Source organism: Podarcis gaigeae, assembly GCF_964106915.1.
Source record: "Podarcis gaigeae genome assembly, chromosome: 14".
NCBI lineage: Eukaryota > Metazoa > Chordata > Lepidosauria > Squamata > Lacertidae > Podarcis > Podarcis gaigeae.
The window spans coordinates 17,671,361-17,699,252 of record NC_139690.1 but is presented as its reverse complement, the minus strand read 5'-3'; the positions used below and the strand labels follow the sequence as shown (position 1 = coordinate 17,699,252).

The window sequence follows — 27,892 nt, the reverse complement described above, 5'->3', positions numbered from 1 at the left end:
TAATAATAATAATAATAATAATTTATTTATATCCCGCCCTCCCCAGCCAAAACCGGGCTCAGAGCTGCTAACAACAATAAAAGTAACACAGCATTCTAAAATCAATTCAAAATCAAATTAATGGCAACCATTGGGCTAGAGTTCTATGAGGATTACCAAAGGACTGTGCCTTGGCCAAAGGCCTGGCGGAACAGCTCTGTCTTGTGGGCCCTGCGGAAAGATGTCAAGTGTCAAGTCCCGCAGGGCCCTAGTCTCTTGTGACAGAGTGTTCCACCAGATCGGGGCCACAGCCAAAAAAGCCCTGGCTCTAAATGTATCCTATGGCAGACCATCTTCTGATGGAGAGCTGGAGGGGGGATAGTTGCCCCCTCCTTGTCCACAGCGTGTTCAGAAAAAGAGAGAGAGACAGAAGCTGAACAGCTTAGGGAGGAGTTACCCAGTTATGATATACAGTGGTACCTCGGGTTAATTCGTTCCAGAGGTCCATTCTTAACCTGAAACTGTTCTTAACCTGAAGCACCACTTTAGCTAATGGGGCCTCCCGCTGCTGCCGTGCTGCCGGAGCACGATTTCTGTTCTCATCCTGAAGCAAAGTTCTTAACCCAAGGTAATATTTCTGGGTTAGTGGAGTCTGTAACCTGAAGCGTATGTAACCTGAAGCATATGTAACCCGAGGTACCACTGTAATGACAAGGGAACCGGAAGGGAGGGGGCAGCTAATGGAGACATCACTTGAGAGTGTGGGGGACCCCCTCCCTCACCACAGACTCGGAGGTCCAAACGTATCAGAGAGCAAAGGAGTCAGAGGGAGGGAGGAACTTCCCATTGGCTCCCAAAATGCTGCGGAAGTCAGAAGGAGGGTTTAGAGCAGGCATGGCCAAACTTGGCCCCCCAGCTGTTTTGGGACTACAGTTCCCATCATCCCTGACCACTGGTCCTGTTAGCTAGGGATGATGGGAGTTTTAGTCCCAAAACAGCTGGAGGGCCAAGTTTGGCCATGCCTGGTTTAGAGGTGCCGTCTTGCAGAGATCTGTGTATATGTGCTTGCAACATGACGCTGTAGTAAAAGGACTATAAATTTATCAACCGTTCGTTAATTCTTATCTGTGAAGTTACTGAAGGGAGGGAAGTACTCTCCATGCCTGACACTCGGCATAAGGCAGCTTTCCATGTTCCCAGGAGCCTATTCATACTCATATCTCTCCACAGAGCTCAAGGCAGCCTCTATGGGGATTGTCTTATTTTATTTTCAAAGCTGGCAAAGTGTTCTGTGATGCTGCCCAGTCACCCCCATCTTGTCCTTATCTAGGGGTGCCACCAATAGCAAAGATGCTGGAGGGTTGGACTAACCCCAATCCTACAGTCAGGAACTGAGGACTACCACCCCATAAGTTTAGCAATCTAGTGTCGGATACTGTTAGCAGCTGCCTCATGTGGTAAATCACTAAACAGAAGGTGTCAGAACCCTTCCAGACCTGGTAAAACCCACCCACCCAGGTGTGGGAATGTTGTGGATAGTAGGAGAGGATATATTGATTAAATATTATCCTTCCTCACTCACACTAGCGAGTCATATAGCAGAGCTCATTCCCCTTTACACAGCAGGAAACTAGTTTGCAGATTCATTTGAATCTCTTTAGTTAAGCATTCCAATCTGGCATGCCCAAATTAGAGTTTATTCCTTGTAAGTCCCCTTTTGTTCCCTCTTTAAAAAGAAGTAAAGACACCACAGTCTTTCCTTACAGAGTAACAGGAAGTTTACTTACATTCAGTTCACAGTATGATCCCTGAAGGCAGGCTTTAGCTCAGACTTCCTCAACCTCGGCCCTCCAGATGTTTTGAGACTACAATTCCCATCATCCCTGACCACTGGTCCTGCTAGCTAGGGCTCATGGGAGCTGTAGGCCAAAAACATCTGGAAGGCTGAGGTTGAGGAAGCCTGCTTTAGCTTGTAGTTACAGAAGAAGGTGTGGATTCATCCCATATGGGCATTTATCCCAGTGCAGTCGAAGAGAAGAAATGGCATCAAAAGAGGAAGATGGCTGTGTGACTGGCCCCTTTGTAGGGTCTGCCAAGGTCACGCCCACCTACCTGGTCACATGCAGGGAGAAGATGCTCCAGACCAGGTATAACAGGAAGTTCAACTGGGTGGAGTAACATCCCCCTGCCTGTGTCCACTCTAGGGAAACAAGGAATGTTGTATTTGACTGCTCTAATGGGTTACATCCCACACCAAATTGGCCATTTGAGCATTCTGGGTAGAAAAAAGCTGAGCCTTCAATTGTCTCTTGCTCTTCTGTCCCGACTCCATGTTTGTTCTCTGATTCTGCCTTCTAGCTATAGTCCTCTAATCCTGATTGGACTTTCTTCCTGAGGACTCGTCAGTCTCGAATTGCAGTTCTTAGTTCCTGGCGTGTTCAGGAACGTTGCACAACACCCAGCCCTGACACAGGAAAGAGAATGTCCTAAAACCCAAATGTCCTGCACTATAGAACTCCTGGATGTGCTTAAGTCAATCACAACCCACTTAATCCTGACTCAGTCAGAGCAGCATTCTGCCATTCATTGTCATAGCATCTGTGTGCTAATCACTTTATGGGGCATGTTCCCAAAAGGCGGATTATGAATCCTATAAACAAACAAACAAATCCTGAGTTACTTCGTAACATTTTCTACTAGCATTTTAAAAATTGTTGCTCGGCAGACTTCTGAAACGGTACGAATGTAAACAGGAAACGTTTCACAAGAGCACGGTAAGAAAAAGAACGACAAAAATTAATCTCCCTTACAAATGGCTTAAGCAGTCCCACTGACACCTTGTGTTCCCCCAAACTTCTAATCGCTTTGTGGAACACTTCTTTCTGAGTTAAAATTGGAATGAAAGGTTAATAAGAAGTATGTGCACGGCCCCCAAAATGTCTATAGGCGAGTGAGAGACAAATCTTAATTCAACGCAAAGCCTTTCGGGGGAAACAAATAATCTTTTAATCACACTGAATTGTCAGATTATGAGACAGGTGTATATCCTATAAAACACAAATGTATCATGTTCTGTTATGTGTAAAAATGTGATCTGACTTTTAGGAGACAACTGACAGCAGCCTTGTTTAGGGAAGTTTTTAACGTTCAAAGTTTTATTCTGTTTTTAATGTTCTGTTGAAAGCCGCCCAGAGTGGCTGGAGAAACCCGGTCAGATGGGAAGAGTAGAAATACTAAATAATTGTTGTTGTTGTTGTCGTCGTCATCATCATCTATATTGCACATTCTGTGGACTCCACTGGCTTTGCATGGAGAGAGAGAGCTCTTCCACTTAGATCCTGTCCATTGTAGGTAACTGGCTGGCCACTCTAAAGCCACTTCCGAGTTCGAGAGGAGGTGGGGTTGCGGGCTTCACGCCCTCCCCACGTGCGCGGGGGCTGGCTCTCAGCCTCTGCACCATTGAGGGAATCCTTGGCCGTGTCATCTCCCTAGCCAGCCAATCGGCTGGCCTGGGGGAGGCGTGGTTTGCGCTATTTAGCATCAGCGCGGCCAAGGATCTCCCTCTTTTGCCACCATAGCTCCTCTGGTTTCCCACCCACCCGCCCTTTAGGTTTCATAAGACCTTGCTAGGGACTTCGGTTGGTTGCCATTAAGGGGCCTGGTTGGAATTTTTCCACTTGGCAAATTGGCACCAGCCACTTGGCTTTTCGCCTACCTCGTAGCAAATCATCACAACTTCCTGGGATGGGCGGTTAGGCATTGGTAGGGGTATTGTTATGTAGATGAAGGGGGGAGGAAGCACCATTATCTCCCCCCGGATTGCGAAGGGTAGTCCGGTAAAGGATTCCGGGGGGGGTGGCCCTGTCCGAAGCCTATGGAGGTGAGGGCCTAAGGCACACCCCCAAGCGGTGACCCTGGGGGAGTTCCTAGTTGATGTGCATCAGCAGGACTCCCCCTACTGGAGGTTAACCCTTCCCGGTCTTCAAGCAATCAGGCTGAAGCCGGATAGTCGATAGGACCAATGCCTAAGCCAATACCGCTCATCACCTGTAACCAATAAAGTTGTGGCCATTTTTAGCCCATTAACCTAAATACTTGTGTCATGTGTCGTTATTTCCACCAGGGGGAGGCGGGAACTCGCCATGCAAGACCAGGATGCTAGACTAGATGAGCCTTTCACCTGATCTGTAATCTGGAGCGAGCCTTTCAGACATGTTAATGCAGCCAGCGGTGAATGTGCAGTTGTGGAATAGCTCTACAGCTGTTTAGGAATTCATAAAAACTGGCTCCAGGTCAGTTGTCTTCAAACAGGACTTCATCAACTTTCACATCATTTTCAGACGCAGGGACCACGTCACATACTTGTTCTTTAAAAGCCAAGGCGATTGTGTAAGGTTTTCCTTTGGGATGCTGTCTGCACCTGTTCAGGTATGTATCATAGTACCCCTTTCCTCTTCCCAGTCTGTTGCCGGTTTGGTCAAAACCAAGTCCTGGCATGAGGATGAGATCCAGACCCTCTGTTGAAGAGAGAAAACAAAAACATATATTTTGAGTGAAACAGTACTGACTTCACCAACTCATTTCCTTTTTATTTATTCAGGAAGGGTGGCATATATTGACGCGTGCACAGGCCTCAAGATTTGCCTTATAGCTATGTTGTTTTAAATTCTCATCTGTTTCTGAGTTGTTCTGTGGGCTCTCTGCTTCGATCTGCAGTTCTGCTCCTGAGCCACACTGTGTAAAATAAAAGCTCTCTGGTTCCCCATTCACTAGAATGGGGAAATCTAAAAGTAGCTATGACTTAAGAGTGGGAGAAATGAAAAGTTTGAGAGAAACCGAAATTGTACCACCCGCTCAAGTTGTACTGCCGCTCAAGTTGGTTTCTTGGGCTAGTCACACTTCTCTGAAGTTTCTCAGCCCCACTCACCTCACAGAGTGTTTGTTGTGGAGGAGGAAGGGAAAGGAGAATGTTAGCCACTTCGAGACTCCTTTGGGTAGTGATAAAGCGGGACATCAAATCCAAACTCTTCTTAAGAGTTTCAAGCTCTACTGACTTAGCTATTCAGTGGTAGTAGAAGAAGAGGAGGAGGAGGAGGAGGAGTTTGGACTGGATATCCCGCCTATCACTCCCCTTAAGAAGTCTCAAAGTGGCTAACATCCTCCTTTCCCTTCCTCTCCCACAACAAACACTCTGTGAGGTGAGTGGGGCTGAGAGACTTCAGAGAAGTGTTGACTAGCCCAAGGTCACCCAGCAGCTGCATGTGGAGGAGCGGGGAAGCGAACCCAGTTCACCAGATTACGAGTCCACCGCTCTTAACCACTACACCACACTGGCTCTCAGTAACACTGTGGTGTCCATCTTCCCAACGCCACCATTTGCTTGTGTGTGTCTGTCCCGTCTCCCACCCCCACCCCAACTGTTGCTTTCTTGGTGCAAAATAGCATTTCAGGGGCTGGAGGGAATTCTGCGCAAAGAGGGAAAGAATAGCAGGGGAAAGGAGGAGTGAGGTTTGGGTGTTTTCTCGGCTTGAATTGCATGTTTGCACTCAGGGGCTGAGGTTTTGCTGGCCATCGGGCTTTCAGACGTTGATTCATGCCTCTGCCAGGGAGAAGAAGGGAACCGGCTGCCGTCCTGAACCGCTGCCAAGCTTAAAGGCAACCATTGTGCCGATCTGCTATTTTTGTTCCGATATGGAGTGGGAATCGCCAAGGGGACATTTGAAACAAATGAGCCTGCGGCGGCTGTGCAACCCTTTGGAACGAACCTCATCATCTTACTTGTTAGTTTTTGCAGAGGAGAGAAACTTCAGGAACTTTTATTCGCTGGGGGGATGGATGTAGGAGCAAAAGCACTGTATTTCATTACGAAAAGAAGAGAGCCTGTTTCTGATGGTCTATGTACGCTCTTGCCGAACCTGCTGTGTACAAGTAGAAAAGTGGGAAGGGAGCTGCTGGCTATTCCTGTCATTTGGTTAAGAGATACCCTGGGATATTCACTGGCCTGTTAGTAAACTTTAGGCTCACTTAGTTTTCTTTGATATGCTTTAAACGAATTGCTATTTCTTAATTAAGCGGTATTTACATCTTGTTAATTAATTCTATCCTCTTGCTGATAACACTTCAAACATCTGACAAAGTGGGCTTTTGTCCACATAGGCTCATACCACAATAAATCTTGTTTGTCTTTAAGGTGTCGTGAAACTCTTGGCTGTATGTGTGTGTTTTCGCTCATTCAGATAGGTGCCAATGATGTGATACTGATAAAACCTCATTGATGTGGGCCTGTTGTATAGTGTCCTCTTTTGGGTGAAATATTATTGTTCATATTAATTTTGCTTTGGAAAAAATCCTTGACATTTGTGGGTGTTCACACGCTTCTAAATTATATTCCTGCGATGTGGAGACTAACAGATGCACAGCAAATGTGGAAGCTGTTCCAAAGTTGGAAGGGTAAATAATCTGAACATATTACTGCCGTTTCTACATTTGATGGTATCAAGTATATAAAGGTAAAGGTAAAGGGACCCCTGACCATTAGGTCCAGTCGTGACCGACTCTGGGGTTGCGGTGCTCATCTCGCTTTATTGGCCGAGGGAGCCAGCGTACAGCTTCCAGGTCATGTGGTCAGCATGACTAAGCCGCTTCTGGCAAACCAGAGCAGCACACGGAAACACCGTTTACCTTCCCGCGAAGCGGTACCTATTTATCTACTTGCACTCTGACATGCTTTCGAACTGCTAGGTTGGCAGGAGCAGGGACCGAGCAATGGGAGCTCACCCCATCGCGGGGATTTGAACCACCGACCTTCTAATCGGCCAGTCCTAGGCTCTGTGGTTTAACCCACAGCACCACCCGCGTCCCTTCAGTATATATTAAGGTTGCCTAATTAGGGGCGTGGGTGGCGTTGTGGTCTAAACCACTGAGCCTCTTGGGCTTGCCGATTGGAAGGTCAGCGGTTCGAATCCCCGTGACGAGGTGAGCTCCCGTTGCTCTGTCCCAGCTCCTGCCAACCTAGCAGTTCGAAAGCATGCCAGCGCAAGTAGATAAATAGGCACCACTGTGGCAGAAATGTAAACGGTGTTTCCGTGTGCTCTGGCTTCTGTCACAGTGTCCCGCTGCACCAGAAGCGGTTTAGTCATGCTGGCCACATAACCCGGAAAGCTGTCTGTGGACAAACGCCAGCTCCCTTGACCTGAAAGTGAGATGAGCACCACAACCCATTGTTGCCTTTGACAGGACTTAACCGTCCTTTACCTTTATTTCAAACAGTTACAAATCCAAACAGTGGTTGAGCTTTTGGGACAAAACTGCTTTTAAAAATGCCACTTCTGAGCTTTTTTTATGGAAATACAGCAAAAACGGCACTGCCAACATAAGCTGCCATACATCCGGATTTCCCCCGGACATTTGTAAGATTTACTGCAGCCGACTGCAGTATTCCGTATATATGTCTGGGAAAATTCGGATGTATGGCAATGGCCTAGTATATATTTTTGAAAATTCATTGTATCCTATGCATTTGGACACCTGTGAAGGAATCGTAACCCAATTCTGTATAATAGTTCCTGAGATCAAGTGGAAGGATTTCATCTCTGTTGGATACAATTGGATTAACACGATGGACTGAACCTTTCAAAACAACACATTTTGGGGGTTTTTTTTAGAATTCCCAAGCAATGCCAAGTATGAAGCTGTTAGTATTTATCTATGTTAGTATCTATCAGGGCATATGGTCTGCTGATATTAATATATGTTTAAATTGGAGTTGATAGATTATTTTTTCCTGTCAGTATGGACTGATGTGGTACCTTCCTGTTATATGTGCAACAGAAATCTAGCACTAGCTTCCCCGTCTCTGCTCTGCTCTTCCCTCCCCAATCTTTTTGTTTAATGTCTCCAGTCTGGAGTAAATTGTTTCCTCTCACTTAATTATTTGAGGCTTCTGACTGGGAGATGCAATTTATTCGTATATTGGTATCAGTGGCGGTTGGATGGGTGTTGGATATGTAGTTACTGCCGGGGCCTCCTCACAGCTCCTGCCAAAGCTTCTTGTGCTTATCTGAACAGAAAATGCAGAAATAAAATAAACGTAAATGTATTATTTTTCAAGTAAGAATGGAGCCCAGATCTGCAATATCCTTGAAAGGTCTAAATATTTCAATATGTCTGGTGCTGATCTTGTGAGTCCAAAGTGGGGGAACACTTCAGACTGCAGGGCCATGTTCCCTCATAGGTAATCTTCCAGGGGCCATATGCCAGTGGCAGACAGGGGTAGAGGCAACAAATAGTTGGAGCAATGGATGTGACTCTTATTGGTGTTATGTACTGAAGTTCTCACCCTGGGCCAGCAGGGGGATACTGTAGCTAGTTATGCAAATCGAAAGTGACGTTCAGTGATTGGATAGTTTCAGAAAATTGTTACAGTTACGTTGTACTGGAGCTCTATATAAGCAGGCTGGCTGAACCCTTCAGTTCAGTTCTGTTCTGGCCTGTGAATAAACAAGAGCTGTTTGAAGAATCTCTGTGTCATCTGATATGTTCACCCACAACTTAACAATTACCATCTGTACTTTTCTACATTTAAAGCACATCCTTTCCCCCAAAGAATTATGGGAACGGTAGCTTTTCCCTCACAAAGCTATAGTTCTCAGCATAATATAAAACGCCATAGCGTCCAGAATTCTTGACTAATATGTTTTTAAAACACTCTAACCAGCCAGTGCAACCCCCTGCCTGTCTACTCAGAAGCAAAATCCGCTGAATGCAATGGTTTGTGCTTGAAATACAGCAGCAAGGTGTCAAAGGCAAACATACAGTTAGCAGGGCAAATGAGAAGTTGCAGGAATTCGTGACTGAATAAATGTGCAAATGTAGCCTTAAATAAATAGCGTTCTGAATAAATATTGAAACAATACTTCGGAGGTTGGGGGGGGGGGAGGCCCCCTAAGAAAATAAATCCTCAGAGTTTGCAAATGAGCAGCACATTTTCTACCTAAATTTGCTTCCTGCATATAGACCAGGAATTGTCAAGCACTCAAAATCAAATATACACTATTGCTCCAGCTCTGCTTTAGAGATGTCATATTAAGTTTGAAACAGCCACCCAATGGAATGGCAGACATTGAGACATTGAGGCGCCATCTTTGCCAAGAGCTTGCCCCATCTAGTATAATGACACAAAAAGCCAGTTAAATTTCTCTGCCATACTATCTCAAAAATAAAGTGGATTTATTCTTTTATCTTTCTATTGCAAAGCAACAGTAATGGATTGGCAAAGCAAGCCCGTTTGCTGGCGACAGATATACCGTATTTTTCGCTCTATAACACGCACCTGACCATAACACGCACATCGTTTTTAAAGGAGGAAAACAAGGGAAAAAACATTCTGAATGAAACAGTGGATGTATCATTTTTGTGCTTCATGCTGTGGCCACATACATGTGATCTGATGGTGAATTTGGGGTGACCCAATGCAAAAATCCTGAGAATTCCTGTGGATCCATGCTTTGTAACCACATTTTTGCACCATTGCAACCCCAGGCAACAGTGGGTGCGTGATTTTTTTGGTGCAGGCTGTAGCCATGGACATGCTATGTGATCTGATGGTGAATTTGGGGTGACCCAATGCAAAGATCCTGAGGATCCATGTGGATCTATGCTTTGTAACCACATTTTAAGTGGGGAGCGAAGGAAAAACAAAGAAGGGACATGAGAGGGGTGTGCAGAGAAGCAGCTGGCTAAGAATGCAGGAGAGGGATTTAACGGGAGGGAGGAAAGAAAGGCAAAAGTTTTCCCCCACCCAAGCTAGCCATCTCTCTCTCTCTCTCTCTCTCTCTCTCTCTCTCTCTCTCCCTCCCCCCTCTCTCTCCCTCTCCCCCAGTAGCACCGGAGCACAGAGAGGAATTAGACACTCTGCTTTCCCCTCTGCTTGCCTGGAGGGGAGGGGCTTTCCCTGCTCTTTGTTCCGTTTCAGCAAACACAGCAACGAAACAGAGGAGGGTGGGCAGTAAGACCCTGAGGCAGAATGCAGGAAAGCAGCCGCTTCCTCTTTTCAGGTTTCCCTTCTCCGTGAAGCGCGATTTGATTTTTGCCTGATTTTTCGGCTCCAGGGACCACACATTCGCTCTATAACACGCACAGACATTTCCCCTTCCTTTTTAGGAGAAAAAATCTGTGTGTTATAGAGGGAAAAATACGGTAGCTAATTTTATATATATTCCATGTTAAGCTGTTTTTTGTACTTTAATTTTTCCAAACAGACTTTTAGGAAGCTGCCCTTAGACCCAATTGGTATTCTCTGTTCCAGGGCTGGAGAACATCTCCAGATGTTGGACTCCATCAGTCCCAGGTAGCATAGTCAACCATCAGGAATTGGAGTCCAGCAATGCCTGGAGAGGACCACAAGTTCTCCATCTCTGGTTATCTCTCCCTGACACTCCAAAGGCTCGGGAATACTTTCCTTCCCCATCAGCTTTTAGCAGGACATGTCGGGGATTGAATCTGGGACCTTCTGCATGCAAAGCTCTACAGCTTACCTTCAACCTTCAACATACAAAGCAGGTGCTCTGGCACTCAGCTGTGACCTCCTGCATGCAAGGCAAATGCCGTACCACTCAACTATCTCCTTCTACTTGCAGTTCAGGTGCAACTCCAATAAGCTACAGTTCCTCCCATAGGTGACCTCCACTAAGGTGACCGGTCCAGCAGAAACACTCAAGAACTCTCCCTCTGGAGTGTATCTGTGTCAGAGACATGGCCGAATCGAACGCCTGGGAAGAGGCTGACTCTGGAGACAAGTGAATGCAGACAGAGCAGGAGTGGGTTAGTTTGGGCCCCCTTCATCTAGAGTTCCCAGACTCAGATAAAGCAGCAGACTCAGAAAGCTCACAGGCAGAGGGGGAGGAGGAGATAGATGACATTGAGAGGGTTGCTATGCAACCAGGAGGGAGGCAGAGTTTAGAGGGCTCTTCGTTTGAGTGCGAGGGGGGAGTCAACTTCCCTTCTCCCTGAACCAGAAGAGCTGAAAGGGTCAAAATGCAATGGAAGAAGAGTGGAAGGACTGGACTTTGGCGCCTTTCATGCTGCGAAAGAGGCGGAGACTCAGAGTGACCAACTCGTAGCTAAGAGCGGCAGGCACAGAGCTGCTCTTTGGGTGTGAATAGTAAATAAAGGTTCCATAAAACGGCCAGAGACTCATTAATTCTTATCAGAGCTTGCTTGCCTGCCTTAGATCATTTCCAGAAAATGAGAGTAGTCAGCAGAATCCGCAAGTAGGTTCCAGGTAACAGAGCCTTATCCCTCTCTTCCTCTGTGTCAGAGGTCTGTGTCAGCATGAAGAATTTACCTTGCCGACCCACATTTGCCCTCCTGAGCAAAAAAGCGTGACTCTCCCTTGGATGCATATAAGTCATAAAGGTTTAAGGCAAAGGAATACTGACAATTCATCACCTAACAGAAGCAAAGCAGAGGCATATGCTAACAACTATTCTTCCTGCAGCTTCCACTCCTTTCAGGTCTGTTGGGATTTGATAGCTCTTGTTCAATTCTCTCTCTCTCTCTCTCTCTCTCTCTCTCTCTCTCTCTCTCCTTCCTTCCTCTATTTCTGTTCCCCCAAAGCTTCACTTGCAACAATGTCCACTTTAAGGCAAAGGATGAAGGTGTTGAGGTGGGTGATGATGCATTTTGGAATGAATTTATGTTAATTTTTGTATGCACTTTTGACCAATGGACATGTTTTTACAAGCAATTTCTCCTCACTGTGAAACCAGCCAATTCCTCTTCACAGCCCCCTCCTTGTTTCAGACATTGTGATAAATTGGTGTATTGCGATGTTTAGCTGGGGATATATTGTGATTATGAAAACCAGATATCGCCCAGCCTTACAAGGCAGCTAGTTTCAAAATAATTGGAAGGGCAGAAAGCAGTTTGGGTAGTGGGAAGCAAAAGGTAAAAAAAAAGTAAAGGGACCCCTGGACGGTTACGTCCAGCCAAAGGCGACTATGGGGTTGTGGCGCTCATCTCACTTTCAGGCTGAGGAAGCCAGCATTTGTCCACAGACAGCTTTCCGGGTCATGTGGCCAGCAAGACTAAACTGCTTCTGGCGCAACTGAACACCATGACAGAAACCAGAGCACACAGAAACACTGTTTACCTTCCTGCCGCAGCGGTACCTATTTATCTACTCGCACTGGTGTGCTTTCGAACTGCTAGGTTGGCAGGAGCTGGGACAGAGCAACGGGAGCTCACTCCGTCATGGGGATTCGAACTGCCGACCTTCTGATTGGCAAGCCCAAGAGGCTCAGTGGTTTAGACCACAGCGCCACCCGCGTCCACAAGTGGGGAGAGTGTTGTACTTATGCGCTGCTTGAGGACATTTGGACGGGCATTTGGATGGCCATTGTGAGAGCAGGATACTGAACTAGGTTGAGTGTTTGGTATGATCTGGTCTTTTATTCCAGCCGTACCCCAATATCCCATCCACTCTCTGCTTTTTGGGGGGTTTATCCCCAACCATCCATCCCCACTGAGCATGTTCAGTGCTGGAAGGGCTGCTTTGCAGGGGTGACGATCCTGGTGGCAGAATCCCAGCTGCATTAATATCTCGGATGTCTCCAATGATCTCTATGGGCAACTCACTTCCAAACCAGAGGGCATTTAAGAATAGCTTCTCAGTGTGAACCAAGAAATTTTACCTATCCAGACAAGATGGCTCAGATTCTACCACGTCTCTCTTCCTCCATCATCCTTTTCTAGGATGTCCCATTCCCACTCCTTTGAGTTACAGCCCACCCCTCACTATAAAGGATTTTTCTTCAAACTTTGGGGTTGTGCCAATTCTGCTGTGTGTGGGTGGTGAAGCACAACCAGTCAAAGATTTGAAATATATTCACATGGATTAAGCAAAAAACAAAAAAACCCCAAGCATAAAATAACCACACGTCTTATCAGTTTACAATCAGCTGCACCAGTTCCACCTAGCAGCGCTGAGAAGCTGTGAACATGTTGAATCAAAGCAGAATAATACGCCTGTCTCCGAGTATTACTTTCTGCAATTTCATCTCGCTGGCAATTTAGCAACCTGCCTGACAATAAACTCACGAGCGAATTACCTGCAAAACATACAGACCGCCAAAGACAAAAGCTATCCTTTCCTCCTCCTTTCAGCGTGGAAATGTTCATTCCAGGACAAAATGAAGATGGAAATGTTAGACGCACACGCATGCCAGGACTTAGAATCATAAAATTGTAAGAGTTGGAAGGATCATCTAGTCCAACCCGGGGGGATGTCCTTTTAAAAAATAATAATAATAATTTTTATTCATTTTTCAAACATTTTTGTACAATCTACTCATACTTTATCACACAGTCATCAATTTTGGACTTCCCTCAATTTCTCTGCCAATCTTTCGTTAAAGTTTCTATTGTTAACGCATTTCTAAACAACCCGGGGGAATCTCAAGCCCAGGGGCCAAATTTGGCCTCTCTAGCTGGCCCTGGTGCTGGAGGAGATTCTTGAGAGTCCCATGGACGGCAAGAAGATCAAACCTCTCCATTCTGAAGGCAATCAGCCCTGAGTGCTCACTGGAAGGACAGATCGTGAAGCTGAGGCTCCAATACTTTGGCCACCTCATGAGAAGAGAAGACTCCCTGGAAAAGACCCTAATGTTGGGAAAGATGGAGGGCACAAGGAGAAGGGGATGACAGAGGACGAGATGGTTGGACAGTGTTCTCGAAGCTACCAGCGTGAGTTTGACCAAACTGCGGGAGACAGTGGAAGACAGGAGTGCCTGGCGTGCTCTGGTCCATGGGGTCACGAAGAGTCGGACACGACTAAACGACTAAACAACAACAGCTGGCCCTTTGGACTCTCAAACCTACACCCCCACACACACCCTTGCAACACCCTTTCCCAGCTCTGCTTTGTATCCTCCTTGAGTGCTTTTGCCTAACTTAGAATGTGTCATTATATAAACTAACCTTCTTATACCAGGTAAGATGAATACTTCATGCTCAGTCCACATCCAGTCAATTTTGCTGAGTGGCTCTGAATTCTAGCATTATGAGAGGGGGAAGAAAATCCCAGCAGAGCATTCACTGTCTCCAGATATCTCAAGGACCACCTCTGAACCAATCCAGACCCTGCAATCAGCATCTGAGGCCCTTTTTCATGTGCCTCCTCCACAAGATGTCTGGAGGGTGGCGACAAGAGAACAGGCCTTTTCTGTGGTGACTTCCTGTTTGTGAAATGCTCTCCCCAGGGAGGCTTGCCTGGCATCTGCACTGCATATCTTTAGGCGTCAGGTGAAAACATTCCTATTTACCCCTATTTGGCTGATTAACAGAGAATCATTTTAAATGTGTTTGTAAGGGGGGGTCTTTGTTTTTGTTTTTTTATTATATATTTTACTTTCTCATGTTGTATTTTTATGTTGTGGGCTGCCCTGTGATATTCAGATGAAGAGTGGTATAAAAATAAAAAATAAAAAAATACATTGTCTCCAAAGTATTCAAGGTTTCATTGGCCCCTGTCACAGCCCCTACCCCACAAGTATTTTTCTTACACTCACATTTAAGAGAAATGACTTCACATGGCACAGCTGCCTTCAGACTTCCCTGGGGACACCTGATCTGTCTCCTGTATGTGACTGCAATGACTGAGCAAGAATTTAATTACATGGAGCGGGGTGGGGGGGGAGTGCCACTCAATCTCACTACTAAATCTACAGAATACTGACATCTGCTGGCTAAAGGAAGCGTTTTCGGGCAACTAGTAGCCCTCGTTGCTCAAGTTCCAGAAAGAAAGTGAGACATTTTGCACACAGCTAATCTGGGTCAGCCATTTCCCACAGACTCGACAGATTTCACTTTCCTGATCCAAATTCCCCCACCCACGGTTCTCTTAAAAAACAACCCCAAAACACCTTCCACTAGATCTAGCCCCAGTGTGGTTAGATTGTCGGTTAGGGACCTGGGAGACCAGAGTTCAAATTCCCACTAAGCCATGAAGCTCTCGGGGTGAACTTGGGCCAGTCGCTGTCTCTCAGCCTGACCTACCTCCCAGGGTTGCTGTGGGGGTTAAATGAGGAGGGGGACTACCATGCATGCCGCCTTGAGGGGTGGGAAAGTGGGAAAGTCAGTGCAACAAATTGATAAAAATAAATACTCCGAGTAAGGCTAGCTTTGGATACAACGTGCAGTTTCATTTCCAGTTAGTGCATGCCCCACAGCTTCCTGCTAAAACCCTGTAATATTTATACCACAAATGTCCCGGAGGGGGGGGGGTTGTCTTGCTTTCGTTGCACTATAGTGCCAGAGGATCCCAGTAATGAAGTAACACTGGGGTTAGGTAGGTAAGGTAAAGGACCCCAGGATAGTTAAGTCCAGTCAAAGGTGACTATGGGGTTGCGGCACACATTTCACTTTCAGGCCGAGGGATCTGGCGTTTGTCCACAGACAGCTTTCCAGGTCATGCGGCCAGCAGGACTAAACCAATTATGGCACAATGGGACACTGTGATGGAAGCCAGAGCGCACAGAAACGCCGTTTACCTTCCCGCCGCAACAGTGCCCATTTATCTACTTGTGCTGGTGTACTTTCGAATTGCTAGGTTGGCAGGAGCTGGGACAGAGCAACGGGAACTCACTCCGTCGCAGGGATTCAAACCGCCGACCTTTCAGTCAGCAAGCCCAAGAGGCTCAGTGGTTTAGACCACAGCGCCACCCGCGTCCCTGCATTTCAGAGCAACTAATAAAGTGGAATGATGTGCAGGCAGCCCAGTATAAATCGTCCACTTATGCACTATTATTGCCCCAGTGACATGTTGCAAAACACACCCACAAAAACACAACAAAAAGGGCTCTGAGGAATGCGGATATCATTTCACCACTTGCATGCCCAATGGATCGTTGCACTTTGCAATTGAGGTTCTTCTGCATATCCCACTGTATCAGTAACTCCATTCTACACAAAGTAGGAATCAGGCCTTTAGCGTGGCGAAATTCCCTCCCCTTCAACATTTAGGTTGGCACAGTCTCAGTTGTCTTTTCAGCACCGACTGAAGACCTTCCTCTTTCAACAAGGCTTTTCAGTTTGGATCTTTCCTGGTCTGGATCCGTACTGAATTTTATTTTATTTTTTGAGATGTTTTTATTATTTTATCACCTGATGCTTCCAGCCCTTGGACTCCTATGGGAGGAAGAGAAGGCTATAAATTTAATAAGTAAATTAACTCCGTGGAACTGACTTCTGAGTTCCGCCTGCAAAGGACAGTACTGTTCGATTCATCTCTGCCTTGAGAATCCCTGACAGTTTAGAAGCACTGCTAAGATCAGGAGCTGCTCCTGCTCCCCCTTTTCCCCCAGAGGGGCTCTTTCACCAGCATACTAATGCCTTGCTAGACCCAAATCCCTTCTCCTGATACCCACCCACCCGACACAGAAGTGCCATGGCTCATTGTCTTTGAGCAGAAGTTCATTCCAAACTTCAAATCATTTCATTAAAAAATAAATTACATTAAGAGCTAAGCCTTGATTTTCAATTTTGTCTCATGCCATGGTCTTTTTTATGACCAGTGTTAAAAAAAAAAAGGCAGAAAAAAAATACTTTTTAAATTAATCTCTCGCTTGGATATATATTGTACTGTAAATTTTAATCAACCCTCCCTGAAGGGAAGAAAATCTAATAGTCCTGGCAATCACTTTACAATCTTGTTTGGACCATTTTCTGTTTTTCCCATTATGTAGTTATATTTAACTTCGCCGCTTCCAACATATGCGCTCCATCTATCTGTCATTTTGCACACATCTTATTTAAATCCTTCAATGGGGCCTTCAAGACGTTATTTACTACACAGGTGGATTTTTTCCAGGGCTTCTTAAATGCAGGTATGCACCTAATGTCCATAGAATGTCAGTCTGAGAATGATTAAAATAGTTCACTCATTATATCTTCATGCAGACGTATACGATTAATGAATTTTTTCTGCCCTTCCCCCTTCTCTTAGCTTATGTACCAATTCTAAAGTCCTGCAAGAGAACGAAGTATTTTCAATTTTAAAAATTGGAGGGGGGTGGAGAGGGACTTGAAGGACTTCTCTGTGACCCTTCCCCTCTGCAGGGAGGTAGGACTGATTCAGATGGTCCGCCCCCACCACTTAATGGATCCAAATCAGGCTTCCTCAGCCCTCCAGATGTTTTGAGACTACAGTTCCCATCATCCCTGACTACTGGTCTTGCTAGCTAGGGATCATGGGAGTTGTAGGCCAAAAACATCTGGAGGGCCGCGTTTGAGGAAGCCTGATCCAAATGGTTTCCAGAGAGTGGTAGGGGATGTTTTATCCCATGTTGATGGCCTTTCAACTGATTCCCTGGTGGCCCGCTGGATTGTGGAGTTAACCAGGGCTATCGACTGTCTGGCTCCGAAGCGCCTTCTCCGACTGCATGGAGCCTGGACAGCCCCATGGTTTTCCCTGGAGCTGAGGGCGATGAAACAATCGCTGAGACAGCTAGAGTGCCGGTGGTGGAAAACCCACTCTGAATCGGACCGGGCACGGGTTAGAGCTCAACACTGAGCCTACCAAGTGGTGATAGCAATGGAGAAGAGGACCTTATTTACCGCCTCTATTGCATCTGCAGAAAACAGCAGCAGGAGACTCTTCCAGGGCCTTCTGGCGGTTCCCTCATTACAAGAAGTGAGGTTGCAGGGAACCAAGCAGAGGGCCTTCTTGGTGGTAGCACCCACCCTGCAGAACGCCCTCCCATCAGATGTCAAGGAAATAAACAACTATCTGACTTTTAGAAGACATCTGAAGAAGTTTTTAATGTCTGATGTTTTATCGTGTTTTTTATATTCTGTTGGGAGGCGCTCAGAGTGGCTGGGGAAACCCAGCCAAAAGGGTGGGGTATAAATAAATGATGGTGATGGTGATGATGATGAAGAAGATTTGATTCAGTCCATGTTTTTAGGCAGACTTGGTCCGTGCATCTTGTCAATTTGAAGAGAACTGATCTGATTCCATAACAATTGCTCTGTGTGTGTGTGTGTGTGTGTGTACTGTATTGCATGTGTGTTTTTGCAGTGCAACAGAGCACAGATGTGGAAACAGGTGTCATCCAGATGTTTTTGACTACAAGCCCCCTGATCCCTGACCATTGGCCATGCTGCCTTAGGCTGATGGGGATTGGGAGACCCACATCTGGAAGGCGACAGAGTCCCCACTCCCAGTCTAACCACTGTACCACTTTGGATATTTTCCGTCAATGACTGTCCATGCCTTGATATGTCACAACATTACTCATCTCTCCCACAAGGATGTATTCTGGCACCAAATTACAGCCCCCTGCTCGCCAAGCTCACCTGCCGCTGACAAGGCTTCTTCCCTGATGTCATTTTCAGCCGGCTGATGGATGTTCCAGGAAGTCAAGGGCAGCAAAGCAATTTCTTCATAGGAAGCCAGCTTTACCATGTCCATGTGGCTGCTCCGGGGCTTGTAATGCGGAATGAAGCACTCTTTGCCACGCTGGAAAATGTCCTTAATGATTTCTTCTGTCTGGACCTCATCCGACAAGCTTAGGAAGATGGCAATTCTCCGAGATGCTTGGTATTTAGGATGCTCCAGCACCTGCACTGGGAAAGAGAGGAGTTTGCAGTCAGAGAGATTGGAAAGTTCACGAGAAAAAACCTTGAGGCATCGGGCTTAACCACATAATCCAAGTTTCCAACTGCAACCAAGTTTGTTGTTCTTTTAATAGTGTATCAAACCATACAGTTGGAAAGGACCATAGCAGTATAACTTTTTCTTTAAAAAACCCCGAAATCCCAAGGGAGCAGAAAAGGCTATTTATGTATGTGACCACGGCTGCGCGGATTTTATTGGCCCAGAGATGGAAAGAAGATAAAGTCCTTACCGGAGAAGAATGGCAGTTGATAGATTGTGCCGAAATGTCTAAAACGACCAGAAGAATCAGAAATCAAGAAGACCAAAATTTTAATAAGGAATGGGAGGAAATTGTAACTTATCTTAAAAACCATTGTAAACTGTTAAAATCATTAGTAGGATTGGGATAATACTTGTAGTTCAATGGTGAATTTTGGATACAACGGAAAGGTAAAAGATATGGATGATCATAAAAGATGCAGGAGGAAATGATTAACAATAGGACCCACAAAGGGGAAGAGGGAAGTCCAGGAGATTCTCTGGAATCTTGCTTTTATGTTGCATGTTGGATATGTGACTGTAAAATTTTAATCTGAAAACCAAATAAATAAATTTATATAAATAAGGGAGGGGGAGGAAGAGACCTTAGTGGTCATCTAGTCAAGCCTCCTGCTCAGAGCGGGATCTGAAACATAGGATGCAAGTACTAAGATGGCTTCCATCCTCTGCTTAAATTATCTGCAATATCTTCTATCCCTGTTGGATTACTGCCAAACAACTCTTACTGCTAGGAAGCTTCTTCTAATGCCTAGCACAGATATGGGGAACCTGCGGCCTTCTAGTTGGTGTACCCCCATCACCCAGGGCAAAACTACAATTCCCCATTGCCCAACGCCATTGGCCATGTTGGCAGGGGCTGATGGGAGCTGAAGTTCAATGGTACCTCAGAGGCCAGTGACTCCCCATCCATGGCCCTCTCCTAGTAATCTTCACCCACTGAACTCTACCTCTGTCCTCTGGAATAACAGAAAACAAGCCTGCTCCATCTTCTGCCCGGCATCCCTTCAGATATTTGAAGCAACGCTCTTGGCACAGTGTCTGGAAACAAGCTGCTTCCTTACTAGAAAACTGCCAGATACCATTTGATCCAGCATTCACTGGGGTCAAGGAATCTTTTTGACCCCAGTGGACCAGATCTGAATCTCCCCACCCTGTAGATCAGGCATAGGCAAACTCCGGCCCTCCAGATGTTTGGGACTACAATTCCCATCATCCCTAGCAAACAGGACCAGTGGTCAGGGATGATGGGAATTGTAGTCCCAAACATCTGGAGGGCCGGAGTTTGCCTATGCCTGCTGTAGATCAACTATGACACTTCTGTGTCGTATTAGGAGAAGGGATTTAAGCCTAGCAAAGCATTACATTAATATGCTGATGGAAGATGCCCTTAGGCTGAGAGACTGTGACTGGCCCAAGGTCAGAGCTTCATGGATGAGCAGGAATTTGGGTCCTAGCCCAAAACACTAACCACTACAATGCCACTGCTGCCTCGGGTAAAAGGCCTTGCTCAAATCCTCCTCTGACAGCTCAGTTTAGCTTCCCCACTACAGTCATACCTTGGATCCCAAAGGCCTTGCAATTCGAATGTTTTGGCTCCCGAACACCGCAAACCCGGAAGTGACTGTTCCGGTTGGCGAATGTTCTTTGGAACATAGTTTATTTCCTTGACATCTGACGGGAGGGCGTTCCACAGGGCAGGCACCACTACCAAGATGGCCCTCTGCCTGGTTCCCTGCAACCTCACTTCTCACAGGGAGGGAATCGTCAGAAGGCCCTTGGAGCTGGACCTCAGTGTCCGGGCTGGACAATGGGGGTGGAGACGCTCCTCCAGCGATCCTGAGCCAAGGGCTTTATAGGTCAGCACCAACACTTTGAATTGTGCCCGGAAATGTACTAAGAGACAATGTAGGTCTTTCAGGACCGGTGTTATATGGTCTTGGCTTAACTACAATGGCCTCTAAGCTGTTTATAATACAAAAACCAGTTTGTTTGTTTTTTTTAAAAAAACCTATTCGAATCTGAAATTAAAATGCTTGTTGGAATTTTTAAAAAGTCTTTGATTGGTACTGGAGGTTCTGTAGGGAGAGGGCCTGCCTGACGTCAGCTAGAGGGCCCACAATCCTAAGCGATACAAGCCATGCATTCCAACCTTGATGGACCATTAACGGTGACTCCCCTGAAGACCTCAGTTACTGGACAGGGATAGATGGGATTAGGTGGTACTTGAGGTATCCTGGATCCAAATTGGCAAGGTGCTTGTAAGTCAGCAATGGTATCCAGATTGAGAAGAAGATGCTACACTAGGTGGACCTTTGGTCTGATCCAGCAGCCCTCTTCTCAACATACCTTCTAGGGAGCTAGGCAGGTGTTTGGGTTCTCCTGGGCAACCAATTTCATACGCCCCTAAAACTTACACACACACACACACACACACACACACATGCACTCTTGAATCCCCAAATTCCCCCAAGTGTTTAGCTTCTGACAGCTTCTCCACAGGGACCACCACCATCTGGTAAACAGGATTAAGAAACGGGATTATTTTCTGAGGCTTTCTCATTTGGGGCTGTGGAGTCTCCTTATCTCTGCAGCGGAACTCGATGCAGCCATAATAGTTACAAGCATGAACTCAATCTGAAAACTCAGCTGGGAGTCCCTGAGGAGATCCCTGCTACTCCTTGGGCTTCACTTGGATGACCTGAGGCAAGACACTCTCTGTAATGTGGGCATAATGCAAGCAGCCAACATTACAAAACTGTTATTAGGATCGTGCAAATAATGTCGATGAAATCCCTTGAGCACTCAGGAAAACACCATAGGCATGCTAAGTATCAGCTGGTTCCACCATAATTTTTGCCAATCTTTACACGGTTTCAGAAGAATTTGTGTCGCTGTTAGGCTTTGGGGCTCTTTGCCCCCTTCCCTGAAGGCTTGAAGACGCCAAACTAAAACATGTTTCATTCCAACAGGTTTATGGGTCAACTGGCTCTTAAATCATCCTCTTACAACCAAGTTTATTTGTTGTGTTTATTGGTCTGACGGTTGTATATACGGTATGATTGTTTTAATCTGAAATCTCGTTAGCTGCCTCAAGTGGCTCACAACTTACTGCAAGCTGGAAAGGCAGGATATAAATATATATTTTAAACTGATATATGTGAACATTACACCCATTTATTTACAAGGAGCTACTCAAGATGGTTGTCAATACTGTGTTTTATTTCATTATTAATGTCTGCATCCTTCTGTTCTTTCAAGGAACCAACAATTGGGGGTATGCTTTTTTCCTGGCAGGTTTCCCAAACAAGTACAGTAAAAAGGCAGATCTTCTTAGGCTCAGAGATGACACAACACTGGGCATGATCAGGCCGCTTTCCAGATTATATTTAAGGTCATCCAAGTTTGGAATCCCACCACTTAGAACTATCTCCCTACAAACAATGGGTTCTACCCAATGCTGGTCCTATTCAGAGTGTTGAAAATAATGGGCATGACCAACTTTGATCCATTAATTTAAATGGGTCTACTCTAAGTAGAACTTTGATATGACCTGCAAATCAAGATCCAGTCTTGTGAAAACGTACTCCCTTCTCACCCCACCTCTTTGGAGAGAACGTTCCTCTTCCTGGTGCCGATCAGAGTTTTGAATCACATGCATGCCAATGAAAACCATGGTTTATACAAACAACATGGCAGGATCACCATAGTTTGCAGACCCACCTCAGACCAAGGGGTCCACGGTTTGCATTAAGCATGGTTTAAACTGGTGCAACGGAATATGGAGCTGTGATTGACACAAGAAAGGTGGGGCGGGGGGGGGGAGAAATCACTCTAGAGCAAGCAATGGTTTGGATGCAGAGCTAACCTGTTAACTTGTGGGTGAACATATCAGACGACACAGCGATTCTTCAAACAGCTCTTGTTTATTCACAGGCCAGAACAGAACTGAACTGAAGGGTTCAGCCAGCCTGCTTATATAGAGCTCCACTAGAACGCAACAGTAACCATTTTCTGTAACTATCCAATCACTGAACATCACTTTCAATCCCTTATTTGCATATGTGAACCTGAGTGAAAACTATCTACAGTATCCTCCTGCTGGCCCAGGGTGAGAACTTCAGTACATAACATAACCAAAGACATTTTACTGCCCAAGAGGGAGGAACAAATGATGCTTCCCCCAGAATATCAAAGGTGTATCAAGGTGTTCATGTTATGTTGGCACCTGAGGCTGAATGGCCCACAAGCACCTCTCCTCATCCCTGGGAGTGAAAATACAATGTGATATTAAATATGAAATTAAATAACCAACTCAGTCAGTAGAGCATGAGACTCTGAATCTCAGAGTCGTGGGTTTGACCAGATGACCCCTGTGCTCCCTTCCAACTCTACAAATCTGTGATTCTGTGAAGAATTTGCTGTCATTTCACGACACCCAAAATCAGTCACATTCCCCCTACCTAATGATAGGGCTGGCCCAGTTTAGAAGAGTCCAGAATTACTTCTGCCCTGGGCCATTGCAAGGTTTAAACTGGCCTAGAAACTTGAGCTCCTTTCCTGATACCAAACCTTTCCCTCCCAACCAGGCTTCAACATCAGGCAATAGGTTATTTTTAAAATTTGCAAATTTCCCACTATATTTGCATTTAAATTAAATGTACTTTGATGTGCACTGGCCTCGCTCCCACTACCCCTGGGAGGTTCAGAGATCTTATTTAAAGACAGAGAAGACACCCATGGCGGAAACTTCCACAACCACACAGCACTGTGAACAACGCAGGAAACTGTACAGCAGTTTACCAAAAGCAAGCAAAAAAGAAAAAGGAATCTGCTTGCTTTTCTGGATCAGGGAATGGCTATTATTGCCGAATCAGAGCATGCAAACCAGCAGGACTTCAGTCACAAAAGGAAACATTCAGGAAGCAAAGCCACCCAGTGACTAATTAAACGCCAGTGAGGTCAGCAGCTACTCTCATTTCAAATTAAGACCTCTGTCAAATGAGTATTCATTCAAATAAATAAATTTTCTCTCCGCCTCCTTTTCGTTTTCTGGCATTTCAGTCGTGGGCTTCTTTCATCTCTCTTCCCCCATCAAATACATCTCATTCAGGCACTAACTGACAGCATCTTGTTACATTTCAGGGTATTGAAAAGCCAGATGAAGATGAAAGGCGAATTCTCATCGGATGGAGCAGGGATCCTAACTTCGCTCCGGTGTACAAGAAACAGAGATGCTTTAAAAACTGGTTTTAATTTACTGGGAGATAAGTGTTAAGTTGTGGGTGAACATATCAGACGACACAGCGATTCTTCAAACAGAACAGAACTGAATTGAAGGGTTCAGCAAGCCTGCTTATATAGAGCTCCAGTACAACGCAACTGTAACAACCTTCTGTAACTATCCAATCACTGAACATCACTTTCAATCCCTTTTTTACATATGTGGACCTGAGTGAAAACTATCTACAGTATCCCCTTCTGGCCCAGGGTGAGAACTTCAGTAAATAACAATAAGCTTTCTCACATTATTAAACAAGTCATGGGGGGTCTGCAAGGAATTACACAGGAGACAAACTATTGAGCCATCCCTTAGCACGAGAGCGTTCAGCAATCATTAGTGAGGTTTAGTGGGTCAGTGGATATGCAGCTTATATGCAACTTGCAACCCACGTCCCCAACCTCCCTTCTATTACTCCCCCCCCTTCTTCTTATTTATTAAATTTCTATACTGCCCTATACAGTGGTACCTCAGGTTACATACGCTTCAGGTTACAGACTCCCCTAACCCAGAAATAGTGCTTCAGGTTAAGAACTTTGCTTCAGGATGAGAACAGGAATCGTGCGGCGGCAGGCCTCATTAACTAAAGTGGTGCTTCAGGTTAAGAACAGTTTCAGGTTAACAACGGACGTCCGGAACGAATTAAGTACTTAACCTGAGGTACCACTGTACCTGTAAATCTCAGGACGGTTCACAACATAACATCAAGAGGCTGCTTTGATTAAACGATTGTGATTTCTAACATTTCCATGCACCAGGGCAGGTTATAACAACCAGAAATACAATTAGAAAAACAGGAAACCGTTGTAATAATGACACAAAAGACCTGCTCAGAACAAAGCCATGATCACAATCGTTCACTTGTATGTCGCCTTTCCATAGTTAAAACCACACTCAAGACAGCTTACAGACACAGAAATATTTGTGCAGGTACAAAACTGTAACCAAAGTAGTCCTAAGTGATGTGTTTTAAGCATTTAACACCTCTGTCCCGCACACGGCTGAAAAAGTGATGGAGATGTGATAAATTAGGGAGAGAAAAAACACTTCCCCTCTGATACTAATTAAGGCACACACAGCATCTTGAGCAGGGGTCAGCAAACTTTTTCAGCAGGGGGCCAGTCCACTGTCCCTCAGACCTTGTTGGGGGCTGGACTATATTTTTTTTGGGGGGGGGGAATAACCCAGGGATGCATTTTAAATAAAAGGACACATTCTACTCATGTAAAAACACGCTGATTCCCAGCCTATCCGCAGGCCGAATTTAGAAGGCAATTGGGCCGGATCCAGCCCCCAGGCCTTAGTTTGCCTACCCATGATCTTGAGACTCATGCAGGAAGGAGGGAGAAAGGCTCAGAAGTTATGCATCCCATGGTTCGTAACCCTCAGTCCCCAGATACCGTAAGCATCAACATTGACACCACATGCCATCAGTGATACAGGAAAATAAGGAGTCTTATACAGAAGGGAACCAGTGGAAAATCTAGGGAGCAGGTGGCGCTGTGGTCTAAACCACTGAGCCCCTCGGGCTTGCTGATTGGAAGGCTGGTGGTCTGAATCCCCATGATGGGGTGAGCTTCCATTGCTCTGTTCCAGCTCCTGCCAACCTAGCACTTCTAAAGCATGCCAGTGCAAGAAGATAAATAGGTACCGCTGTGACGGGAAGGTAAACGGCATTTCCGTGCGCTCTGGTTTCCATCAGGGTGTTCCACTGCACCAGAGGCAGTTCAGTTTAGTCCTGCTGGCCACATGATCCGGAAAGCTGTCTGTGGACAAACGGCGGCTCCCTTGGCCTAAAGCGAGATGAGCGCCGCACCTCATAGTAGCCTTTGATTGGACTTAGCCATCCAGGGGTCCTTTACCTTTACTTTTACCTACACTGACTCCTAGCAGCTCTCCAAGATTTCAAGCAGGGGTCTCTCCCATGTGGGAAATTTGCCCTGCCTGAAATCCTCAAGGCACTTCGAGTTAAATGGACCATTTCTCTGACTCAGTACAGGGCAGCTTCCAATGTCCTTATCTGGTGCCATTTTCATGCTGGGTCCAGTCTAGGTCACAGAACTAACACATTCCATTCCTAGGACATTTTCACTCATCTCAAAATACAGTGGTACCTCGGTTTAAGTACGGTACTTAATTTGTTCCAGATGTCCGTTCTTAACCTGAAACTGTTCTTAACCTGAAGCACCACTTTAGCTAATGGGGCCTCCTGCTGCCGCTGCGCTGCCGGAGCACAATTTCTGTTCTCATCCTGAAGCAAAGTTCTTAACCTGAAGCACTATTTCTGGGTTAGCAGAGTCTGTAACCTGAAGCGTATGTAACCTGAAGTGTATGTAACCTGAGGTACCACTGTATTATGGAAGCAAAAGGAAGTTTCGGTCTCTGAGAATAGGGTGAAAAGGAAACAGAAGGTGGTTATGAATGATGAAGTCAGTTATATTGGAAAAAAGTCATTTTTATGTTAAATATATTGTAGGAACTATTTAATATTGTTGTTTTTCTTCCTTTTTTCCTTTTTAGTTGCTAGGAGGTGATGAATATTTGTTTACTTCTATATTTCTTTTGTGTGTGTGATGTATTAAAATGAAACAAATATATATATATATAAAAGAATGATGAATGGCATGACAGAATTGATGGATACTGCACAAAAGTGAAGCAGCTTACTTTGCATCGGTAGTGCTCAAAGCTTTGCTTTTTATGCATTATGTTCCGCCCTATGAATTCATGATGTGGCAATAAAGTAGAGGCTGCCTCTGAGCATACACAAAATGCACCTCCCTCAACTGCTGAATTCTACCCAATCTCACCACATGTGGGAAGGAAAACGGTTGCCAGGCCAGAGTATGCGAGCCTCCAGAAAAGTTTCAGCCCTCAGCCCCGCTCCCTCTTTTAAAGCGTAAGGCTTGCAGTCCCTAAACCCCTTTAATTCTGCATTTATTTCCGACATTACTTTATTTCACCATCGATGGTCACAAAGCGGCTTGCACAACATCCCCTCAAAGTAATACACAAACAAACAAAAGCAATAGATTTTTAAACAAAAACCAGTTCCATAAACACAAGCGATCCATTTTTGGGGTGAAAGCAGCCACAATGAACTCAACGGGACATCTCACTTCCCAGGGGGCCTGCGTATCCGCAGGGGCTCCCCACGCACACGTTTCCGGGGGATGACGCATTACCGACCTCACTTCCGAATAAAACACTCACTTCCCACCCTCTCCAGGGACATATCCGCGTCCGCCCCTTTCCACGTGCGGGCCGTTCCCTTACGTCACCTTAGGCGCCCTCATTCAACTCAAGAAGGTGTTTTTCTCGGGGCGGGAGGGAATCCCCCCCCAAACGGAACTTCACACTCTCACTTTCTCTCGGTCTCTATCTTAAACACCCGCGCGCGGAGGTGGGGGGGACCAGGGCGCACGCGCTTGCGCTTCCCGGGCAGCCGCGCGCACCGTTCCGTGGAGAAAGGGGTTTCTCCAGCTTCGTTTTTCTAACTGCACGTGAACCAGCGTCGCGTGGGAAGAGGGCAAAAGAGCCTTGAGGGACACGGGTTGGCCGGCCTCTGAGAAACGCCTGGGCGGGGGGGGGGGGGAAACCCACAGACTTTCCCTCCAGACAGACTTGCTGGACCTCACCCACCTTGCCGCGCACCAGGCGCGACTGGCGCAGCTTCTCGGCGGCGCTCAGGGCTCCCAGGCGGCGCTTCAGCTCCGCTCGCAGCGCTCCCTTGGCGGCGTGCAGGGCGGCCATGTCGCCGGAGGAGGCGGCTGCGCCCTCCCCTCGGCTCTCCATAGGCAGCGCAGCCTCCGCCGCCTCCCCGAGGAGGCGCCTCGACGACACCGGCTCAGTTCAGGACAGGAGCGCAGGGAGCGCGCGGAATTGGGCTCCGCGGGGGCTGTCGGTTGCGCTTAAATGGC

The 27,892-nt window shown here is 46.2% G+C and overlaps 1 protein-coding gene across 1 annotated transcript; it reads right to left on the bottom strand.

Moving 5' to 3' along the window:
* Positions 1-27,892, bottom strand: LOC310831757 (5-formyltetrahydrofolate cyclo-ligase-like). Its single transcript, XM_083712938.1, has 3 exons — positions 27,615-27,892; positions 18,334-18,598; positions 1-4,496 (listed from the first exon to the last, which is right to left on the bottom strand). The coding sequence occupies exons 1-3, from the start codon at positions 27,765-27,767 to the stop codon at positions 4,273-4,275; spliced, it is 642 nt and encodes a 213-aa protein (XP_083569064.1). The 5' UTR covers positions 27,768-27,892; the 3' UTR covers positions 1-4,272.